Source organism: Drosophila mauritiana, chromosome 2L (assembly GCF_004382145.1).
Source record: "Drosophila mauritiana strain mau12 chromosome 2L, ASM438214v1, whole genome shotgun sequence".
NCBI lineage: Eukaryota > Metazoa > Arthropoda > Insecta > Diptera > Drosophilidae > Drosophila > Drosophila mauritiana.
Window position 1 is genome coordinate 4,720,618 of NC_046667.1, and position 23,001 is coordinate 4,743,618.

Below are 23,001 nucleotides of genomic sequence, written 5' to 3' on the forward strand. Positions count from 1 at the left end.
GAATATGCAATGGCAATAGCTCAGCTTTGCATAATTTGTGTGTGTGTTTTACATTCGGTTTTTCATATTTTTTCTTGCTGTAATTTTTACATCATCATCCACCTATCCGATTCAGGCACACTCGAAAAAAAAGTAGTACAAAAGAATAGCGTGTTGAAAATTTCAACAATTCTCACTTTATATATGTCATTCATGTGAAATTATAAATGAACGTTTGGAATAGAACTAAAAAATAGCATTTACCATTTAGGGCCAAGATTTTTGCGAGTGCTTCAATCGTCGTGGAGGAAGTTGCATATTTATAAGGCAAAAGTTAATTTTTGTTTGCCAGCCGGGGTGTCATGCTTATGAAATCAATTGAACATATGTTCCGAGCGGCCAGCGCATGCTGCAGTCATAAATCAGAAGCGCTTAGTCAGACAGTTTTCCGCAGGTTGGCCGCTGAAACAGATGAGAACCGCCAAAACAAAAGACTTAGGCAACGAACGCGAACTTTGCACTACAACATTTAAATTGGATTATTTTCGCTGCGCCATTGTGAACCTTCGTTTAACACACCAATTGTGTTTCACTATGATATATTCATCTGCGAACTGCCTTACTGGTTCAGCTATCAAATGTCTTTATTGTTGAATTCGATTCATCAACTTAATGTTTCCATTGTTGGGGAGCTTAAGTCACTTATTAACGCCCTAAAGCGATTAGATCCTAATTTAAGAGGTTTTTTTGGTAGTTCTTTCAATTTGAACTCCGCCAAAAACATGGCTTTCCAAAAATCTATAATGAAACTTGATGACCCTTTTCTGTTTTTAGCTGCAACATGGATTGCTGCAACGCACTTGTTGCACATAAAATCAACTTCACCCCGCCTAACCCCATCATGCTGCCAAAAAAAAAAAAAAGCAAATTGCGTTGTGTAAAGTTCATGGGTCGCCGGCTATTTTCTTGATGATCTTTCTGATGAGCTGCTGCTGTGCCTTTTGGGGGGCTGCAGTTCGCCTAACAGTTTCAGGGTTGGCTGGTTTTTTTTTTCTGCGTTTTTAGCTTTTTGATCGGCTGTTGGCTGTTTCTTTAGTCATCAGCACACAAGCCACAACTGCGTTGGGGGCGACCTCATCTGTCAGCAGAATTAGAAGCCACATCGGCGGCGGGAACACAGCCGTTTGTCAGATCTTGTCACATGTCTGCCAACGCACTGCCCTCCACTTCGGTCCCGCGACTCGCCGCTTGAGAAGATCGAGATGCGTGCCAAGTCAAGTTAAATTGTTATTACATTTTGAAAATCAAAAACAAAAAAACAAACGCCACAAAAACAACCACCTGTCCAACTTGTTGTTAGTCTGCGGTCAAACAAGTGCACTTTAGAAATTGTTCATAAATCATAAACTCCGATGTGTTGGGACCGAGAAACGAGCCAGTTTGAATGTAAAACGTTGAAGAAGTGCTAAGTGCATTCCGCGAAGTCATTAACAATATTTTTATTGTTTACAATAATGTACGCAGATAATGCTAAGCGCACACAGAATTAACCACATTAGTCTGGCTTTTGATCTGCCCGATTTTGGCATCAGTTCAAGGCCAATAGCACACTCCTACAAGTTGGCGTCCAATATCTGTTTCCAATTATGGAAAGATTTGTAATAATAATTCAACTTTTACATATTATAAATATCTAGCTTACATATCTAGAACATATCTATATTGAAAAAAGCACAGGGAAGTATTGCACACATAAGTTATTATTAACTTTCAGGGCTATAGTTTTAAAAGTGCAAAGATTTGTTTAAATTTATGTGACAAGGGAAAGGCTTCTAGTATTCTAGTTTTCGGTCGACCCCGAGGAACATCTTCGGTGGCTAAATGGACATGGCTACTAATTAATCCGCGGCGACTCGTGCCAAGCGGCGACCGCATTGGGCCACAATCTCGGATTCAGCCAACTGCTCTTAACAGTTTAGCGGCTTCGGCCAAAAAAGCGAATATAAACCAAAAAAAAAAAACCAAAAAAATAAATAACAACAATAAACAACAGCCCGGCCACAATCATGTGGATGTGGATGATGATACCAGTTTGCCTCAACCTTGAGCGGAGCGACAACAACATTTGCGTACCCAGTGCGAGGTACGAGATTCGAGTTGCCAGTACCACGACGATGAAGAGCACTTCTTGAGCGGCACGGCTACTTTGTTATTGTCGCCCGGCGATAACGCGGATGCGAAAAAGTGAATGTATATAGCCAGCCAGCCACTCGATGGATGACGTTGCGGTAGCCTCATCTTGGTACGTGACAGAACCAAAAAGGCGGCATGTGACTGGTTTCGCTGCGATCCCAAATACTTTGAGCCACAATATCCAGTAGTCGATTGGCCGCTGAAGAGGTGGATGGTAAAACACGGAAAAGGTATCAATGGTTTCAAAATACCCGAGCAGTGATCATGACTCATCTGCGGCGGTTCATTGATGGGTAAGAGCGGAGAACATTCCTCTAAAGTTGATTTATCGCACATCATTAGTCCCGAAAAACACAATTCTACATATCAATCCAAAAGTTTTAATTACCCAATCAATCATGGTGCGTTGCCAAAAGATCCATCGATAAAAATACAACACGAAATACATTTATGTTTAATATTTTTAGCCATCACGCTGGTTCATTGCTCCTTTTGCCCATATTGTGACTGACACTATTCATTATCTAAGCGAACATTTATCTTTATTGGATTTCGATCGTGTGTAAATCTTCAGAACTGGTTGGAAACACGAGTCCAAGTCCATGGGTTTATTTTTCAAACACTTGACACAAGTGAATCAAACTGCTAATATTTCATTAATATTTATAATGGCGAAGGCGAAAAATATGTGTAATCAAAGCAAAATCAAAGCTTTAATCTGATTTAAATTAATATAATTCCACACTTTGACTTTGCGTTGCATCGATAAAATATATATATATTTATTTATTTATGTACCTGACATTATAATAAATTAATATTTATTGAAAACACAAGCCATAATCTGTGGTTAGTGTTAACTTATATTATACATTTGCATGTTCGTTGAAGTTAAGTGAGATTGATTAAGTTAACTTAGCAGTTTGTTTATCTTGAATCTGCGCAGAAATAATTATAAATATAGCAGAAAAACTATTGTAAATATTATTTGAATGTCCCTGATTTCGGAAATATCTTAGCTAATGGAATCATTTATCATCTGTGCCGCTTGACCTTAGCACATTCAATTTAGGAGGTTCGGTCCACGCTTCAGTTTTACATTTTGGTCTATCAATCTCGAGATGCGTTAAATATTTGCAGTTGTTAATACGCGTGACCTCTTCGGCTGCTTGATTAAATATTAAACTAAAATGCGGAGTATAAATAGGCGCATGTCGGACCTAACTTATTTCTAAAAATGGGCAAAAGACCATAATCCGACGTCCTGAAATGTTAGATAATAAATTTCGCACGATAATTGATTAGCGAGTTCATAAATTTTCGCTATGCTCGGGGGTTTTCTTTTGGGTTTGATAACCTGTCCCAAAACCTGCGTCATAACCCATCATAAAAAGTTGCGTGAATAATTGGATATAATCTATTCTATGTATGGCAAAGATTCTGAGAATAAACGTCATTATACAATCTTATTTTGGATTAAACTAGAGAACGGTACACAAGAAAAATGTCAACATAAACGTCATACAAATTTCTGACGCACATTCTATGAAAATGAGATAGAATTCAATAAACCCAATTCACCGTAACTTTTTATTCAAAACGAGAAGTATAAAACAGTTTAATTATTTATCTCACCTTCGTTAATGTTGACGAACCACACGTTTTCCTACTAATAAATCAACTTTAAAATCAATCAACTAAATCAACTTGTTATAAAGCAACTAGATATTTAGTTGTATATTCTAGTTTCACAATACACAATATATATTTTTCAACCGTTTTTTGTATTAAACAGGGAATTTTAAAAAATTATTGAATTATGACCTTAACTGTAGTATTATTTTTTTAAGTGAAAACAAGTTTTCGCCAGCAAAAGCTTTAGCGGAGACACAAACCTACTCACATCTATGCCCGCACTTCTGCCATCCTGCTCTCGCGCATTACAAAAATGCCGGCTACAGTCTAGCCGTCCCGCTCGCACCAAGCATGAGCCGCCGCAAAATTGCAAGAAATCCGCTTTCTAATTTCTCTGCGCTCCTGTTAACGGACGCGCGATACAACAAATCGCACTACACAAAATTTAATTTGAAAAAAACTCCTTCAATGCCAACCAACGAAAAGCGAGAACGCTTTGCTGCTGGCCGCATTTTTCTAACACCAGTCACAGGGCCCGAACCGAAATGCCCCACATCCACCTGTTGATCGCCCAGCAGCAGCAAGTGGGCGGTGGAAAAGGGGCGGAAAACGGGTGGGAAAAGGTTCGGAAAATAGGGCGGGATAGGGTGTTCAAAGGGTTCGAGTCAATCGGATGAGAGGCCAATTACAATTGTGATTGCCAATAGGCCCGGGACCTATCATCATCGATTGCAGTGGCCAAACAATGGCCAATGCCACATGAAGCACGAACTCCACCCACATAATTGCAGCAGCAGCATTTAAAGGTGCTCCGCTTCTAAAACGAAAACCTGTTCTTCTGCAGACTGAGATTCTTCTTCGCCTTATCGAATGGGGCATCATCAGATCGTTTGCCGCTCCTGCCCCTGCCCCTTCCACGGCTACCGTCACCGCCCCTGCCCCTGGTTACTTCCACCTCCGGGCCACTCGGCCAGTTGGCCACTGTAATGGCCTTATCCCCGCTTTAAAGCATTTCTGGTTGGTCTGTCATTTCCATTTCTGCACCAGTCACAGTAAACAGCTGACGCCGGCCGGGCGCTATCACTTAAATAAAGGGAGGTTTCTGACCCGAGCCGCACTGCATATACCCTTTATGGCAGAAATATTTCAATAAGTTCAGTTTTGTACCATAAAATATGACCACCAACGTTTTAAAACGAATAATGCAACAACTAGTCAATAAATGTATCCAAAAGTATGATACAAAATATAGTACTAAATCATAAGATATAAAATTAGAAAGGGTGACTATAATCTAAAGCCTACTAACTACAGTAACTAAATAATTAGCTGGTTGATAATCAGAATTTTCAAACCCCGCATGTATTATATCAAAACCAATATATTTTTAAAGTTTCACCAGAATATCTCAGGAACTTAACAAGCAACTCAAATAGTAATAAGATACCTTATTACCGAGCTATGAAATAGCTCACATAACAATACAATATCTTCAGTGAGGGTATGAAAACAATACACACCGTCCATGAGGCATTTGTGGCACTGTGTGAGTGCGCAGCTGTGACGGCAGCCAATAAGAGCCACCATCCAACTATATGAGGGCAAACACCATCTGGGCGATCCTGAGTGCCTGGTGCGCGGTTTGTGTCATTCGACCAACACAAATTTTGAAGTTTTTTTCCTGAATTTTGCGCTGTTCGAATGCAGGCACTGGGCGAACGCTTGCCGACCAATAAACTGAACAGCAATCCCAATCCCAGTGCAGAAAGGCTGAAACCACCAACCAAAGTTGCGACGAATAAAAGAAGCAGAAACCGAACTGAACTCAGTATCTGTATCTGTATCTGTGCCTGTGCTTGTGTGCTCCGTATCTGTGACCGCTACTCTCTGTGTGCGTGTGTGTATCTGTATCCGCCGGATTGCTTGTATCGATTGGGCACTGCTCGTCGCTCTGCTGATTTCTGCGCGCCTGGCTAAAATATCGGTAGTTTTGTTGGCCGCGTGACGATTGCCGCGTGACTGAAATTGATTGGAATCGGTATCGATAAAGCAAAACTGCATCTTGTCCTGGCGATCAGCTAAGCAAATTAAGGATACACCTGGTACTTATCTTAACTAACACATTTAGCTAGAGATATAGGCAAAAATCACTGGAGAAATGTGGCAAATATAGTTGAATAGCAAAGATTTTATATAGAACAAAGAACGGAGTCCTTCATGTAAAATATGTTTGTATATTTAAATTCAAATCATTGTCAAGAAAAATTAGGAGTTATTTGGGAACTAGTTTTTGTTTTTTATACGACAGTAATTCTAGATGTCAAATGGTGATTAAAAAGAATAGACTTAAGTGCAACGAGTAACGAAAGTAACAGTACACCTGTAAGATATATATGATTCTATTCCGAACTGTTTTACAAGACACTGAAAGAATTTTTGTAATAATTGTGCTTTAAATTTGTATTTTTTAGTACATTGTTGCATACTTTTCGGTGGTAATCGGATTATGTTTTCGATGCCACTGTAAATTTTTCGCGGAATATTTATGTTTTATTATTCACAGAAGGAAGGTGTAAACCATGTTCTAAATTATGTTGCTGTTGTTAAATTTATATTTCGATCTGAAACAGTTTTTAAGTGAGGGCGTATAGAGTAAAGAGTATAATTTTGGTATAAAAACCCACTAAATTAGGTATATTGCTTAAAGTGTGAGTAGTTCTATAGAACAATTTTCTGAGCTTCTAACAAAATTCTTTAAAAATAAGAATTTTATGTATTTTGAAGCATTGTTATCAAGAGTATCTTCAAGACTGGTCCAGTTGGTATTGGCCCGATTTAAATAGGCACTGTAGCATGGAAATAGATGCGGAATCGACATCAAATAAAACGTAATCAAATGCTGGCCGACTAAGACAATAAAATGAACGAGGAAACAGGTCGAGTGGGCCACAAACAGCCAGCCAGCAGCTGCCGTTTGTTTGGCTAGAAAGAGCAAAAGCCACGTTAAGAAAGTGCTCAATTCGGCTTATGTTTATGCTGGCCGAGCATTTCTACTGCGATTGTGTGAACGTGAATCTCGTCGCACAATGGAAAAAGGCAACAAAATAGAAAAAGCGTTGGCTTGGGCCGGAGGTTTTCGGCTTTTCGCCAGACCAACAGCAGCGATCATCACCAGTGGGGATTGTGAGTTCAGGCCAGACGGACGTGAGTGCTTAGGATCGCGAGTTGAAATCGCGAGGCGAACGAACATATAGGAAGGCGGAGAAATTCCAGCGAATTTCATTTGCATTCGAGCGGCTCGATTAAAAGTGATCAAATTGCGCAGGCCCAGTGCCATTTGTGTGGTGTGCCACAGCCCTAATCAGCCATTCAAGCCGCGCATGCGCCGTGAATTTAAAACACAACATTTTCGAACCGAACCCCATTCGAAACTGCCGCGCACGTGTGGGTTTGATCCCACGAATTGAATTGCCAAGGGCGTGATATAAGCCAAAATAGCCATCATCATGACCGCCTCACCGGGTCTTCTGCACATGGATCATCCGCTCCGAGCCGCCTATCAATTCTTCCTCGACTTGGTGGTGTTTGCGATTAAATCGGTGTACTACGTACTCGAATCGATTTACTACAGTCTGCTGCCGCAGCGCTTTCGAAAGTTAAAGGTACAACGGAAGTGTGCATATATTAGTTATAATTTGATAGACTTTCTTTGCCCGATTGAGCGCAGCGGATTACACAACACCATGTCCAGAGACACCCACAAAAAATATAACCATATTTTTTTAAAGCAGCTTCCAGTGCGCCACTCGAAATCAATCATAGGTAGAGCTACCTTAAAGCCAGGTCTTTTGTCTTCATTTTTTTTCTTTTTTGTGCAAACCGTCAGTTTTGGCCATTTCACAAATCTTAATGAGCCACGCGCAGTTTGGCGGTAATGAAAACAAATCATGTTTGCTTTTTGCGCAGCAGCCGAATATATGATACTCTCAGCTTGAAAAACTTATATTTTAACTCAAATATTTTGTACGAAGTTAAAAAACTTTCCAATTTACTTACTCCGTTTGCAAGCCTTATAAAATTGTCGTAAAGAGCGTTTGAACAAACCCCTTTCTTTGTTTTGACACGCTTGGATGGCAAACAATTTTGTTCACACGCTTTGCTGGCTATTCATGAATGAGCCCTCCGCTACTTTAAATATTTATTGGCTTCTGCAAAGTTAAACTATTTTGTTTAAATATTTGCGTTAATGGAGCTTTGTCTTCAATTACCCAAAGTCCATGGCTGACATTGAATTTGAGCCATTTACATTTTGGCTATTTACGTTTGTCCAAGTTAAACGCATCTTCGGATTGTGGCCAAAAATATCCGTGACTTGACAGTCCGATGAGCAGTAACCAACTTAGTATGACAACAAGTTTTTCCTCATTCAAAGCATCGCCTTTTCCCTAGTCACTGCTGTTGTTGCAAAATGCACGCTCCACGCACACCAAAAAAAAAAAAGTAAATTGCATAGAGAAGTACATATAAATTACCAGTAATTTAAAAGAAAAAGTTGAGATCTGACTAGCAGACAGTTGAAAAGAGCTTCCTTTGCTGCATTTCGGCGATGGAAACCGATATGCCCTGCTGTAGGGGATTGAACCCAGCTCAAATTGATTGAACTTTGTTGTAAAAGCTGGTGACACTCTTGCAACATCTGTTTTGTATTATGATTCAAGCATATGTGGCAAGACATTCATTCGTTGGCCAAAGTAACAAACTCGAGCTTAAATTATGCAAAATGCCCAAGTCATTTTATTACAAGTCTGTCGCACCTTTTTCGTATGCTAAATGAGTTTGCTTATAGATGTAGATATATATATAACAATTATTAATTTATAATATACTTTATAACCCTAACAGGACATCTCCGGCCAGGTGGTGCTCATCACAGGAGGAGGCGGCGGCGTTGGACGTTTGATTGCTCTAAACTTTGCCCGCCTTCAGGCCCGCATTGTCATCTGGGATATAAATCAAGAAGGTAAAATCGCACCTAGGTGCTAATGACGCCGTCACAGCTTCTGCCAGGCGGGTCAAAAAACCCGACGGCTAGTGAAAGCTGTTACATTTACAAATTGATTAGCTAAACCATATTTGATCATAATTTTCCGCGCAGCCATAAAGACAGCTGTGGATTTGTTGGCCAAACATGGTTATGACAACTGCAAGGGCTACGTTGTGGACATCTCAGATCGGGAGCAGATCTACCAGCGTGCCAGCCAGGTCAACGAGGAGGTTGGTCCCGTCGATATACTGATTAACAATGCCGGAATCGTGTGCTGCAAGCCCTTCTGGGAGCTGCACGATCGCGTCATCCAGAACACGTACAACATCAACATCATATCGCACTACTGGACCGTGAAAGCGTTCCTGCCGCACATGATGCGTAATAATCGGGGTCATATCGTGACCGTGGGCTCGGTAACTGGAATGCTGGGCACCTACGGATGCAGTGATTACGCGGCCACCAAGTACGCCTGCATCGGTTTCCACGAGAGTTTGCTCACTGATCTGAAGGCCCATGGCTATGATCAAATCCAGATGAGTTTGATCTGCCCGTACTATATCAACACGGGCATGTTTTCGGGTGTTCGACCGCGGATGATGCCCATGCTGGAGCCGCAGTATGTGGCGGATCGCATCGAGAACGCCGTGCGCTGCAACGAGGTGTGGTGCGTGCTGCCCAACTCTATTCGCCTGCTCACTCCACTCAAATGGTAAGTAGTCCAAATAGCATAGTTATATACAATGTAATTAATCCTGGTTTTCTCAGTCTTTTGCCCGCCAAAATGTGCTGGGAGCTGATGTCGCGCGTCATTCGTGGACCCGAGTCTATGATGATGTTCCAGGGACGCGGGCGCGTCGCCGCTGGTTAAACTCCCAATGGGAGTCATCATGGAATCCATTACCTAAACTTAAGTTCTTGTTCGTTTCCCCTATAATTTTACAATAAACTTAGTTATTTGATTTAATGAACTATTTTAATAGACTTACATCTATCCTTAAGGCTTTAGTTCTTGCTAATCCCGCACTGTGGTCTGTTGGTAGTAATGCGGCGCCAGCTCCGTCAGCCACTCTCTCTTGATAACGGTCACGTAGTTCATGAACAATTTCGTCGTTTGGAGCAGTTCCCCATAGACCACGTACTGCGCTTGAGGAAGTGTGTAGAGAGTGGAGTTCGGATGAATGGCCAGTTCAGTGCCGCTGCTGATTTGTCGATAGACTCCGGAGTGATGCAGATAGGCCACCTGTGTGAAGAAGCCGGCGGTGATGCACTTGCACAACGTTTCCACATCGCCCTTGCACGAGAAGATTGGAATGCCGTACTTCTTTCTGGCCAATGTGATGAGCTGCTCCCTCAGCTGGTGGGCCCTCTTAAGATTCCTGTAGATGAGAAAGTATTGGCCACAGAACTCCTTGGTCATGCCCTCCTCCACGAAGCCAGTGTAAACGTTCAACATCGTAATGAAGTCCCCTTCCGCAACTTCGAAGTGCCGATGTGCCATGCGTCCACTTTGTTGGGCAACCGCTGAAGCTGGGCGCGAAAATATAGACTGCACCTGCAGCAACGCAATGATGGTTATGATCTCCTCGGAGCAGCCCATCTGACCGGAAACATAGAGCATTTTGGAGAGCATAGCGGTGAAGGGGAGTTCGGCCAGCAGGTAACCCACGGGCTTCGTCAGATTGCCCTTCTCATCGATGGCGTCCAAGGCAAATAGACCCTCCAATGCGGAAAGTAGATTCTGCGCCGGTGGTGGCGATGGGAAATCAAAGCGCAGTATGTTTCCGATGCCCAGCGCTTTTAGCTGCAAGATAGTGCCGCTCAATTCGCTGCGTCGCATTTCGGGTGGCTGTCGAGGAGCTAGTGCATCATAGTCTGATTTAGTGTACAAACGATATACCTTGCCGGGACGCATGCGACCCGCTCGTCCTGCTCTCTGGATGGCCGACGCCTTGCTGACGGGCACTATCACCAAACTGTCGCTGCAGGTTTTGGGATTGTACCACTTCACCTTTACGTAGCCGCAGTCTATCACATAAACGATGCCCGGAATGGTGATGGAGGTCTCTGCTATGTTCGTGGCCAGCACCACTTTGCGTGATCCTTTTGGTGGGGTAAAGAATACCGCCAACTGATCGGTGCTCGACATACTACCATACATGGGCAGCACCTTGAGATTCTCCTGCTCCGAACTGGCGATGTATTCGCGCAGGAGATCCAGCGCCTCCAGGACTTCCTCCTGGCCAGTTAGGAAGGCTAAAATGTCGCCAGGCGGCTCTTTTTGATGGAGTTTCCAGACGGTCTCCACAGTTTCCTTCACATAATCGGCGCAGGGTTCGTTCAGATAAAAATTACTCACAGGATGCATGCGACCTTCAATGCTTAGCTTAACGCTCACTTCGCCCGATCCTGGCCAGCTGAAGAACTCGCTGAAGAAGCTTGCATCTATGGTGGCCGATGAAATGATGAGCTTGAGCGAGCTGCGTTTGCGAAGGATCTTCTTGAGCAGTCCCAAAACCATGTCGGTGAGCATATTCCGCTCGTGCGCCTCGTCCACGATGATAACACCATATTGGGTGAGCAGCGGATCGGCTAGCACTTCCCTCAGCAAGATGCCCTCGGTCATGAACTTGATTTTGGTCACCGCGCTCATGCTTTCCATGAAGCGGACTACAAAGCCCACCGTGTCACCTACCAGTTCACCGCGTTCCTGTGCCACGCGATTAGCCAGCGTAACCTAAAAATTGAGTCTTTTGCTTTAGATTTTATAGGGGTTTTCGTTTAGGATTACTTACGGTGGAAACGCGTCGTGGTTCGGTGATGCCTATGAGTCCCTTGGTGTGCCAACCCCATTCATACAAGTACTGTGGCACCTGGGTGCTCTTGCCACTGGAAAATATAGAAAACCCGAAGAGTTAGAAAGATTACTTTGGAACACATGGAATTCTATACAAACCTGCCTGTTTCACCCACTAGGATGACCACCTGATGCTTTTCCAAGCAGTATAGTATTTGATCCCGGTACTGGCGTATGGGCAAGCGCTCCCTCTGTAATAATTTAAGTTTAATTTGTTATTCTAGCAAATGTTAAAGGTATATTTTGTAAGCCCACCTGCTCCATGAGTCCCATATTGTGATTGACATTGAATACAAAGGCAGAGGACTGCTGTTCACCACCAGCACTATCTGTGATTGCATCGTCCGTCTCGGGTTTTAAGAACTTTGGCTTAAAAGTGGTCATTTTCGATTATTTACTTTGTTTAGATTTAGTTTTGAAATTAAGTAAACAGCTGATGGACTCACTGCAGTGGTGCAAAATTTCAAAGCGCGCAAAAGAGTGTTAGGAATCTAGTCTTATATCAGCTGATGGTCACACTTTTATTTGGCGGGAAATTGCATTGTTTTGAAATTTCGATTAACGATAACCAACTACCAAATAAAGCTAATTTTCTTGCTTTCTCAACTATATAATAAGTTGAAGTACACAAAAACTTAGTTAAATACTTTATCAACCAGATACTGAGCTGAGAACTAAGCATACAGTTTAAAACTCTAAAATATTAGTATTTAAAAATTGTTTGCTAGTACTACAAGCTAATTCCTTTGGTACCCACAAATTATAATATGTTTGATTTAGTCGACCATTTCACGAGCCCCAATAGTGGCAAATGTCCATAACATTCACCTGTTTTATTCATGCACATGTTTTTGGCCATTTTGCGGGCACGTTGCAGCACCGACATGTCCCCTATTGCTAGTGAAAATAACTCTAATTGCCAGTGGCAAGGCCACTTTGCTCCTCTGCATACCCTGCAAACTCATTATGTACTATAAGGTCGCCCTGGCCACGTGTGTGTGTCAAAAGTGTCCCCCGAGTTTTGTGCAGCTGTCGGCGACAGAAGCGCCCGGCCAATTGCTTTTGAATAAATATTGTATTGTATCTCTCGAGCAACAAAACACACACATTGTTTCGCCCGTTTTTTTTTGTATATATTTTGATTTATGCACCGTCAGTGGGTATTATATGCATGCCGCCAATATTGGGACGAGTAAGATGGCCGTCGATTCCCCACACATCGGCCCCACATGCAAGACCCCCGTATTCTGCATTGACCCTGACATTAAGAACGTTCGCTTTAACTTTAACCCCACCCGATGCGACCCGAACCCAACCACCAATTTAAAGCCAAAGCACAGCAAAACACGTGCCCGACATGCACGTTTGACCAACCACATCCGCATGCCAGTGCTGAAACAATGGAGCCCAGCTCCACTCCACTCCACTCCACTCGACTTGACTCGACTCGAGCCCAGCCCCCATGGCGTATGAGTAATCCGAGAAAAGCTAATTAAAGGCCAGCGGCGAACTTCATGCCAAGGACGAGGCGCCAAGTCGCCAAAGCCAAAAACTCTGCGAGCAGTTTGTCAACACCGCCGTCCGCGGAAAGTGCTTCAACTAAAAGGCACTAAGAAAAATGTTTTCACTTTATACTCCAGCTGATATTAGCTTTTGAAGGTAAAGAGGATATAAATATAAAATAGATAATAATTTCATAATTAGTATTTAATATTTAGTACTTCATCTTAAATTGAAAATATTTTAATATAATAAAATCCCTATGCTTTTAAATCCGCTGTGCATATAGATTAGTCATTTCATTTGCGTTCTATTCCACTTAATAGTAGTTAAGTGAATATTAAGTTACATTGCTGGTTATGGGGGGCTGTCACATTTTCGCACAGTGTGTATCTTGTCTGTTTGGCGTCCAGTTCCAGTTTCGGTTGCATATAAATTTTAATAGATGCGCCCAAGGCCAGGGTTTTACTGTCAAACGGCTGTCGGCACTCCACTGCCGGTATCCAAATTCCGATTGCCCCGTCTTTGGGCACCTGACTAAATGCCACAAACCTTAAAGGGCGGCATGAATGCTAACTGTTATTCCGGCTTTTACGAGCAAAGTTTCCTTGGAAATGCCAGTGGAGGGTACGTTCCCTTTTTGTTCTATCTACGTATTATAACTATAGTTTCGCGTTGACGACCCTGATTACAAACGCCGGAGTTTTGCGTCCTCGACACCCAGCGAGTGGTGCGAAAAGGGGCTGGCGTCATTGTCTTTGCGTGCCGCGAATTTGCGTGATTCATGATGCATGTGGCAGGGCGGCAAAGTCGCAACTCGAATGCAGCACACACAAAAAGCACACGAAAAAAAAATAGTTGGAACTTAAGTGGAAATTAATACGGTAAAGTATGGTATCTCCTTCTTAAATAATAACTCATCTTTTAAACCCTAAGTAGCCAATAAAACTATACACAATTTGTTATCCTCGAAGTTAGGATTTCAGCTTGCATTTTCGCAAAGTGCATTTTGGAGTCCTAGCACTCCGGGCGTTGTTCTTTGGCGCGTCTTCATGTCTGCTTTAATTACTGGAACTACTGAAACCGAAACTAGTCCCTGCACCACTTAATGTCAATAAAAATGTCAATTGCACACGCGACCTTGGGCCGCCCGTATGGCTTTCCGGTCAAGTTGGCCGGATTTCGGATGGCATATCACTCCAAACGGCGGCGATTAAAATGGATTTTTTTCGGCAGCAAGGATTTTGAGGTCCTCACAGCTGAGCGGCGTAAACAAAAACAACAGGCCGCCTAAGTACTGAGAGCTGGAGGGAGAGAGACAGAGAGAGAGAGTGAAAGGTGGAAAGAGAGCGACCGGCTTTGGTGACACGTGCTCCAAAAACTGGCGGCGCTACGTGGCGTATACGTATTGCGCTGACGCCGTGGCCATTTTCCACTGTTTTTTACAGTTTTTTTTCCACTTCTTTGTTTCCGCTAATGTGTTTTGAAAACGCATATCCCAATCCGGCACGGTGTACAGTTACCGCTGGGCAATGGCAACGTGCAAAACAAAAGCCGAACTCCTCGTCCGTCTCACCAAGGAGTTGGAGTGAGAGAGTGGCAGGAAGAGAGCCTTTTCGATGGGGATGGCAACACCACCACGGGAGAGTACCAACACAACTGCAGCGCGACAGTGGGAGGTAAACAGTGAAAGAGGACGAGCGCGCACAAAGAGCATACGCACTGTGAGAAAGTGCAGGGATAAAAGTCGTTCGAAATTACATTTCATCACTTTGTTATATACATATCTAATATGTCAATGATTACCATTACGTAGAATGTGTAACTATTAAATTCAAACTGAGAAGTGCTAGGCCATTATTTAACTATTTGAAGAAAATATTGCATACTTACCGGGGTTCATGTAGTTGACTTTAATCCTTTGCCACGATATCAGTAAGCTATTTAAAACAAAATCATGTAATGTCTAATACTGATAATTGATAGTAAGAAACATGACTGCAATCATTTCTGTAAGTGCAGAGAGAATTGAGCGAATTTCAAGGGTGAGGAGCCTTGCGAGAGAGCGAATAAATACACGAAGGCGAAAAACACGACGTCGCTGCCACGTTGCAGTTTCCTTCGTTCTCGAATTTGCAAGCGCAGTGGTTCGGGTCAATGATAAATGTATTATTTATGAATTTTAAAATATTTAAAGTATTAAAAATTTAAATTTGCAAAATTTGTAAATCCCTTTATTTTAATTATAATACTACCCAAATTTTCAACCTTTTTAAAAACATTTTTCTTATAAGGATATCAATTCTCTAATGCCGATATATTGCAAATAATTATTAATTTACAACGACTCCTAAGCTAAAACTTAAAATTTTCTTCGAGACTTGTCTAGAACGTTTTGGGAATCTTTGAAATCGGCCCACTGTGAGGCGGGGTGGCAACAACAACAGGCTGCGGCGAAAGCAGCAACATCTGCTGCTGCTGTTGCTGTTGCGACTGCTGCTGTTGCTGCGGCGCTTTCATGGCTGCTGCTCCTTGGGCTGCGAAATCAGTTCGTTGTCGTCAGTCAGCCAGTTCAGTTCAGTTCGGTTTTCGCAGAGGACATCAAGGCAGAGAACCAACAGACCGAGGAAAATCCATCCAAGGCGAAGGCAACACCAGCAGCGAATTGGAGCAGCAACAGCAACAACGCCGCAGCAGGAGCAGCAGCAACGCAACAGCAACAGCAAGCAGTCCAGTCCAGGCACAGTTGATGCAAAAAGTTCTCAAACCAGGCGCCGCAATCAAATTATTCAAACTCAAATTCGATTCCACTGTGCGTGTACCGTTGTGGGTGCGTGTGTCGGTGTGTGTGTGTGCGTGAGTGTCCTTGGTTGTGTGTGGCCAAAATAGAAAAACGAACATAAAGCCAAACTGAAGTAAATCAACACTGAGGGCGCCGCCAGGATTCAGCAGCCCACGCAGGACTAAAAAAGGAAGCTGAAATCAGGCCAGGCCGCAGAGGAAAATCAATTTTCTGTTAAAATACATAAATTGCAACGATAGACGCGTCTCGAAAAGCGAATTGCCATTGCCATTGCCGAGAATTGTAGTCGGCTGCAAAACTCCAAAAACTCCGCACCCTCTTCCCCCGCCACCCCCTTTCAAACACCATGCACACACACTCACGCGCGTAGCACACACACCACACACACACACGCCCGCGTACAGAGCAGCAGCGCTCGGACGTTAACGGTAAAAAGAAGAAGAAGACGCCACCAGGTTAGGCCATCAGTGGAGGTGCAACGGGGGCTAAAGGAGGTGCAGAAAAGAGTGAAGAGGAGAGAAAAGAGGAAGAGCACCACGAGATCTAACTGTAAACTCTGGCGGAGACAGTCCACAACAGTCGCGTCCATCGAGCTAGGCCCACTCAATAATCAATCGACAGAAAAATCAATCACAGCCTGCCGACATCTCCATTCAAAAACGGCCTAACCAAGAAGCAGCAAAGAGAAACTCAGAAAAAAGAACTTCCAGAATTTCCAATAATATAACAACACACAAAACAAAACAAAAAATAAACAAAAAACAACTATCAACTAAAACAACCTAAAATAATAACTAAATTTTTCTAATAAAGACATCTGTGATTTGAATATAAAAACGGAACATAAATTTATAAACAACAATTATTTTCATACTGCACTTTTTCAAAACCAACAACAAAATAACTGAAAACAAAATCAATTAATTTTATAAATTTCCAAACATAAATCACATACGATTCGGTGAGCGCATAAAATAAATATAAATTTAAATTTAAATATATACCGCGCACGCAAAGCTGACACGCCTCGAGGATAAAGTCGAAAACCGCAAAAGCAAGGAAAAAGCAAAGCAAAAGCACCACCAAAACCGCCAAACAGCGGAAAAGCAAAAACAGAAGCAGGAGCAAAAGCCGCACCACCAGCCAAGGCAGCCTCAAATTCACACAAGGTCAACGGAATTAATATTTTTTGTAAGTGCATTTGTGGTGGGGAACTGTGCCCTATGCACATTCCTCGCATCGTATCTGATTTTTCTGATTTTTCCGTTTTAATTGAGAACACGTCGCTAACTTTTCTGCGCGCCATTCCCGAAAGTGCACATGTGCATGTCAATTAGCGTGGATGCGGCTAAGAAAACCGCATCTGTAATCAGCCGCCAAGGGTTCCTCGAAATTCGCTTTGCGACGCTATTCCACCGTGTCGTATCATTAATAACTATGAAAATAGCCAACAACATATATAGAGACTATGAGCTACATTTAGATTATTGTGAAGTATTCATATTTCTATTGATTAATATCTGAGCTTAGGGATATCTTGTTTCCTTCTGTGCTATCTATTCTCTATTGCGGTTATTGTGGTCCATTTCATTTACCTTCTCTATTTTTTTTAATCCCTTCTATCCCTCATCTATTGTCTTAGTGTTCTGCTAATCTTCTACCTCCCGTTGATCCTTACAAATCCTTGGGAAACCTTATCATTCAATTACATTCTATAGTCCCATCGATTTTGGTTACTTCTTTTGATAAATATCTAAATTTTACCTGAGTTCAACCTTGCCTTATTTGGTGATCCTTCGATGTTCGAAATGTCCTTGTTCCTAGAAATTTGCATGCGAATTCAGGGGAAGCTAGCTCATGACCAATTCATGATGCCCTTCCGGCCAGGGTATTAACATTTAACGCATCGCTGCCATATGGCAGCTCAATAATTAGGCCGGAAAAAAACCCAAACGTAGCCAAAATAAATTGGCTGACAAGTGCGATAGCATGCCACAGGTAAGGAAGCATGCCGCAGTCGTGGGCGGGGTAGTCTACCCACCATATAGAGAAGAAAGGGCCCGGGATTGGAATGGGAATGCGAAAACGAACTTTCTCGGGGCGACGTCGGCACCTGCGGTGTTGCGTCTGGGTTTCCGATCCCCACGGGGGTGACGCCGTGAAATGTCAACGGTATTTTTATCCATCAAATCAACAGAAAGTGTCATGCAGGCCCATCGCTATAAGAAACGCAACATGAAAAGTTTGACAGGGAAATTAGATAGCCAAGAAGCAATAATATTAATATATTTTGAGAAAGGTAGTCATTAGTTACAAATAAATGATACTTTTATCTCTAAAATGCAAAGGCATTCAATAAAACTATTATATCTAATTCTGCACTTGCGTTTACTATAATTTGTAAACTCTTAAACTAAAAAGTTGACAAATCTCATCAACAGAAATAGCAAATGCTCAAGTCTGATATTGATTTTGCCCAGGCACACAAGTGCCTAAGCACTGTCTGAGCTGAATCAGACGTGATGCGGATACGTGGCATATCTTGGCCAGTGGTCGGTGGTCCACCACCACCCGTGCTCCTCCATTTGGCCCAGGCCCACCTTGGACTATGTACAACATGGCCAATACTAATTTCAGCCAGCATGTTACATACATTCGTTGAAAGCGCACAAGTTACTGCAATAAATAGTCATAGTAACCCCTGGCGGTGGTCGAGCTGGAAAAAAGGGGGAGTGGCACATGCCTTCGTAGGGCGAAGGGTAATGATATTTGGCGCAATCGCCAATCAATCACAACAGCCATCAATCTTGCGATAAAAACAAGAAAACACACATTTAGCTGCAAATTTATGTATGTACATATTTGGAAATCGGCACAAAATAAGTTCCTTCCGTTACAGATTAATATAATAATAATATAATATTGCTTGTTATACTCTAGTAACTAAGTACAACTTTAAGTTTAAGTATGCATACTAAGGGCTTAACCTTGATTGAAATCTAGTCCAATCATGCCGTCAATTAATGACGGTAATTGAGCCAAATTTCAGTTAATCGAATCAAATTGATTCCTGGTCGAAATTCGATGGAGATTACATGTTTTGGCATGGCACTTTCCTGCTAATTTGGCTCAATTGCCGATGATGTCCTTCCGATGCACAACCAATTTGAATGGCAGAGTAGCCGGGGGCCATAGTTCGCGATGGATATGAGGAGCCAAACCATATTCCGACCAACCATTTGTGGCCGAGCATCCCGAACATCCGGACGTGAGTGCCACGGTTGCTTAGACTCCCTCCGCTGCGACTTTTGCTTGCTCCAACTTGGCTTTTGTTGAGCTTCTGGCCTTGAAAGCGACCAAACGTGAGACCTTGATGGACGTATAGGGATTCTAAATATACAAGCATTACCCGAAACAGCACACATTACACACAAATGTAACCTGGCTTTAATTTCGTTGCAGAAATGGAAATCATTCCTGAAGGTAAACACTTTCGTTTGGTGCATGAATCAGAGCTTCCAGAAATTTTGGTAACTTTAGAGCGCTATCTGCCGGAATCGTTAAAGGTGCGTATCGAAAATGTCATCACTCTTTTGCATCCTTAACTTGGCGCCCTGAAACTTTTGCATGCCCGCCCGACTTGACACCAAGATATGTATTCCCCAGGTGCCACGCCCAATTCTCAGATAATTTACCAACAATTACCTGCAGTTGGGCGGAAAAAGGGAGGGTGTTTTTCCTGTAGCCAGCAGGCGTTACCGAGACCACCAGTCATGCAATCCCAAACCCTCGAAACTGGTCTCGCATTTCTTTTTTTTTTTGTTTGTTGACCTGTTTTCACTGTTTACACTTGTATTTTTGTTCAATTTTTAATGCCATTCCGCCCCGAACATCACGTGCTTTTGTACTTTTGCTGGCTATATCTATGGTTTGGCAAAGGACTCAAGGATTTGGCCACCGCCGGAGTTGCCTCAAGTTTCGATTTTCAGCGAGCCAACCTTTTTTTTTCCGGGGCGGTTAGCAACCAGCTAAGGGAATGCGATGCCCAAGACTGGGAAATTGCTTCTGTAATTGCAAAATATGGGGAGTGCTTAAAGTAGTAAACTAGGGTAATTTCATTTCATTAATTGCGCTCTCAAATTATTAATATTAAGCACGAACCATTTCATACTATAAGTTCGTCAGCTGCTTCCTTTGGAAATATGATTAAAACATAGAAGATTTTCATCACGCATATTTGATTAATGAAATCCAGCTGATAAATAGAATGAATTTTAATAAAACTTGATTTTTGTATACTTGCAGTTTCATCAAACCATAAAAACGTACCTGAATGATCGTATTTGGGATTTTAAGTTCTATGTTGCTAAAGATTGGCCCGACAAACCGATAATTCTCCATTTCCCAGGATGCACGCTTGCGGTGAGTTTGATCCTTTGGTCATCCACAGGACTAAGTTTAACTAATAAACTAATTATTTTTAGCCGCACAACAATATATACCAAACGCTAGGCATATTTTGTCCATCCGCACACATCGAGCATGTCGATATGCTGCGCACCGAAGATGTACTTATAGATTGGCAGAAGCCTATGTACCTGAACTTTACGCACATCGCCATTATGAATCGCCTGGATGACTTCTACTCGAAGTTCGGTGTGATGGAACGACTCAGTGGTGATATCTACGTGTGCAACAAGCTGAACGCCGACCTGGAGCTGGAGCCGCTGCCGGATGACGCCGAGATGCGTCTGCTCAATCTGGATAACGTGCAGGGCATACATGATCTATATCCTGCCAATGAAATCGAGTGCGTCCAGCTGTTTGACATCCTCGTCCGCAAGCTACCGGGCCTGGGCATCTTTCGCAAGGAAACCGGAGAGCTAGCCGCCTGGATGGTCCATTCATACTACGGTGCCATGTTCTCAATGCAAACACGTCCAGACTTCAGGCGCATGGGGTGAGTGGAGCTGCAGATTCCTTCTGAAAACTGCCCATTTACTGATCAAACAATGAATTATTTTCGCACAGCTATGGAATCCGTCTGGCCAAGTCGCTGACCCAACTGGTGATCGAGCGCGGATACACGCCCTTCGTGGTGATTCGTCCTGGTAACGATGCGTCCCGCAGTCTGTACACGAAGCTGGGCTACGAGAAGGCATTCGAGACGTGCCGTGTGCGGATGACACCGGATTGCTACGAGGACAGCACCGTGGGCACCATCGGCAACACGTCCTACGGAAAGTTTCCGCCGCTGCCGCAGGGCGACTGCGTGGTGGTGACCAAGCTGCGCAAGCATGTGCCCGGCGAGAGCCAGACGGTGGACGAGGGCATCGAGGATATGTTGGCTGAAAAATGTGATATCAGCGGCGACGAGGGGAGGGAGCGCAAGACCACGACCGACGAGGGCATCGGGGAGGACAAGTAGGCCAGTTTGGGTTAGGGATACGAGATGCGAGATGAATGAGATGAGAGATCGATCGGAGCGCTACGCCCACGCAGAACTTATGCTTAAAGCTGTAAGCACCCATTAGGACTCTTTAGGACAGACAGGACATGGCACACATCAGGTGGCGTTGATTTTTTAAACAATTATATTAACGAGAAAACCAAGAAACTGTACGAGTATATTTATAGATGGTATATGAAGCTTCCTCACACAGAAAACAGCGGCGGCGTCGATCGGCAAATGCGGCGAATGTATTTCGGCCAGAATAATTAAGGGATTTATTTTATATGGGTATTGATTAGGATTCAATGACAGGAGAACTAAACCTTAACCAGGGGAATTAAAACGATCAAGTGGGGCGCTGAAGTCAGACATTTTAAATGGGGAACCGAGGACAAAGAGAGAACATTTTTAATTTTTTGCTAAAATTGCTTTTACAAAAGTGAGCTCCAAGAACGAGCAGAGAACACAAACCGAGTGGGTGGCTCAATGCAGATGCAAATCAAGGAGCGCATCAATTTATTAAAACTATTATATATATTAACTCTATATATCAAATTGTTAAACGAACTAAACAAGCAACACACACCAACTACTTCTCTCTACTGGCTCGCCACGCAAAATCTCTGAACAGGATAATCTCGAATAATCTCGAATCAACCGAAAACCGAATAACACACGGAAATCTCTCGCTTGGGCCATGGAACAGAGCTATGCACAATTTCCTCTATTTAAAGAAGCCGTTTCAGAATACTACATATATATATTTTTCAAACTATATTGAATACTTTCGATGACCCAAACGAAGTGCTTTGATTTTAAATGGTCGCGTACCAACCAAACATATTTGGATTTATAGGCTTTTTTCAAATTTATATATATATAAACCCAAAAACCCAAAGAAGGGAATACGAAACGAAGCGAAAACCAAACAAAAATACAAAATAAATATATATATTTTACTATTACGAAATTTTATTAAACTACGCAAACGAGTACTCAATGATTTTGCTCCTATTTAGCTGAACTAAAAAGAAACAAACGAAATAAAAAACACGCCAAAGATGTCTTCTGCTTCATTTTAAGTACATACCCCCCAACCCGATTCCAAATTACCAAATCCCGATTCCCACTGCCCCTTGGATGATTTTGGATGAGAATCCGGGCCATCTTTGGAGGTTTTCTCTTACGAAAATGCAAAAACCGAATCTCAATATGTATGCAAGAAAATCAAATTAAATGAAAAGTTATATATTACAACTGCTATATTGTATGTACTCGAACTAAAAAACGAATGAGAAAAAAAACAAACACAAAAACCTAAAAGAAGCAAATTTAAATAAATAACAATATTGAGACAGCACACTGAAGGTTCTTCCCGTCTCTGACGAAAAAAAGATAACGATTGCGATGGCAACTAAACGCAGATAGCTGAAGGTGAAGATACTTTCTGCTCTAGAAATATTTTCTAAAGTATTCACTATACTTCCCACATTCATTTGCACACAAAACAGAAGCTCTTGCTAAAGCCTGGCATTAAA

At 42.5% G+C, this 23,001-nt stretch overlaps 3 protein-coding genes across 4 annotated transcripts; 2 read left to right on the plus strand and 1 right to left on the minus strand.

The window, feature by feature from the left end:
• Positions 1-6,962: 6,962 nt before the first annotated feature.
• Positions 6,963-9,818, plus strand: LOC117137568 (short-chain dehydrogenase/reductase family 16C member 6). Its single transcript, XM_033299077.1, has 4 exons — positions 6,963-7,469; positions 8,710-8,827; positions 8,963-9,563; positions 9,620-9,818. Exons 1-4 carry the CDS (start codon positions 7,314-7,316, stop codon positions 9,720-9,722), a joined length of 978 nt encoding a protein of 325 aa, XP_033154968.1. The 5' UTR covers positions 6,963-7,313; the 3' UTR covers positions 9,723-9,818.
• LOC117137544 (probable ATP-dependent RNA helicase DHX35) lies at positions 8,579-12,162 on the minus strand. Its single transcript, XM_033299045.1, has 5 exons — positions 11,964-12,162; positions 11,808-11,899; positions 11,647-11,740; positions 9,841-11,588; positions 8,579-9,782 (listed from the first exon to the last, which is right to left on the minus strand). The coding sequence occupies exons 1-4, from the start codon at positions 12,090-12,092 to the stop codon at positions 9,867-9,869; spliced, it is 2,037 nt and encodes a 678-aa protein (XP_033154936.1). The 5' UTR covers positions 12,093-12,162; the 3' UTR covers positions 8,579-9,782; positions 9,841-9,866.
• Positions 12,163-15,744: 3,582 nt separating this feature from the next.
• LOC117150281 lies at positions 15,745-22,720 on the plus strand. 2 transcript variants are annotated; one of them, XM_033317099.1, is made up of 5 exons: positions 15,745-17,202; positions 19,474-19,577; positions 20,317-20,433; positions 20,496-20,971; positions 21,043-21,439. In XM_033317099.1, exons 2-5 carry the CDS (start codon positions 19,476-19,478, stop codon positions 21,437-21,439), a joined length of 1,092 nt encoding a protein of 363 aa, XP_033172990.1. In that variant the 5' UTR covers positions 15,745-17,202; positions 19,474-19,475. The 2 variants fall into 2 exon arrangements, with proteins under 2 accessions (XP_033172990.1, XP_033172991.1); XM_033317100.1 differs by lacking the exon at positions 15,745-17,202 and having other exon boundaries at positions 19,476-19,577; positions 21,043-22,720.
• Positions 22,721-23,001: the final 281 nt, after the last annotated feature.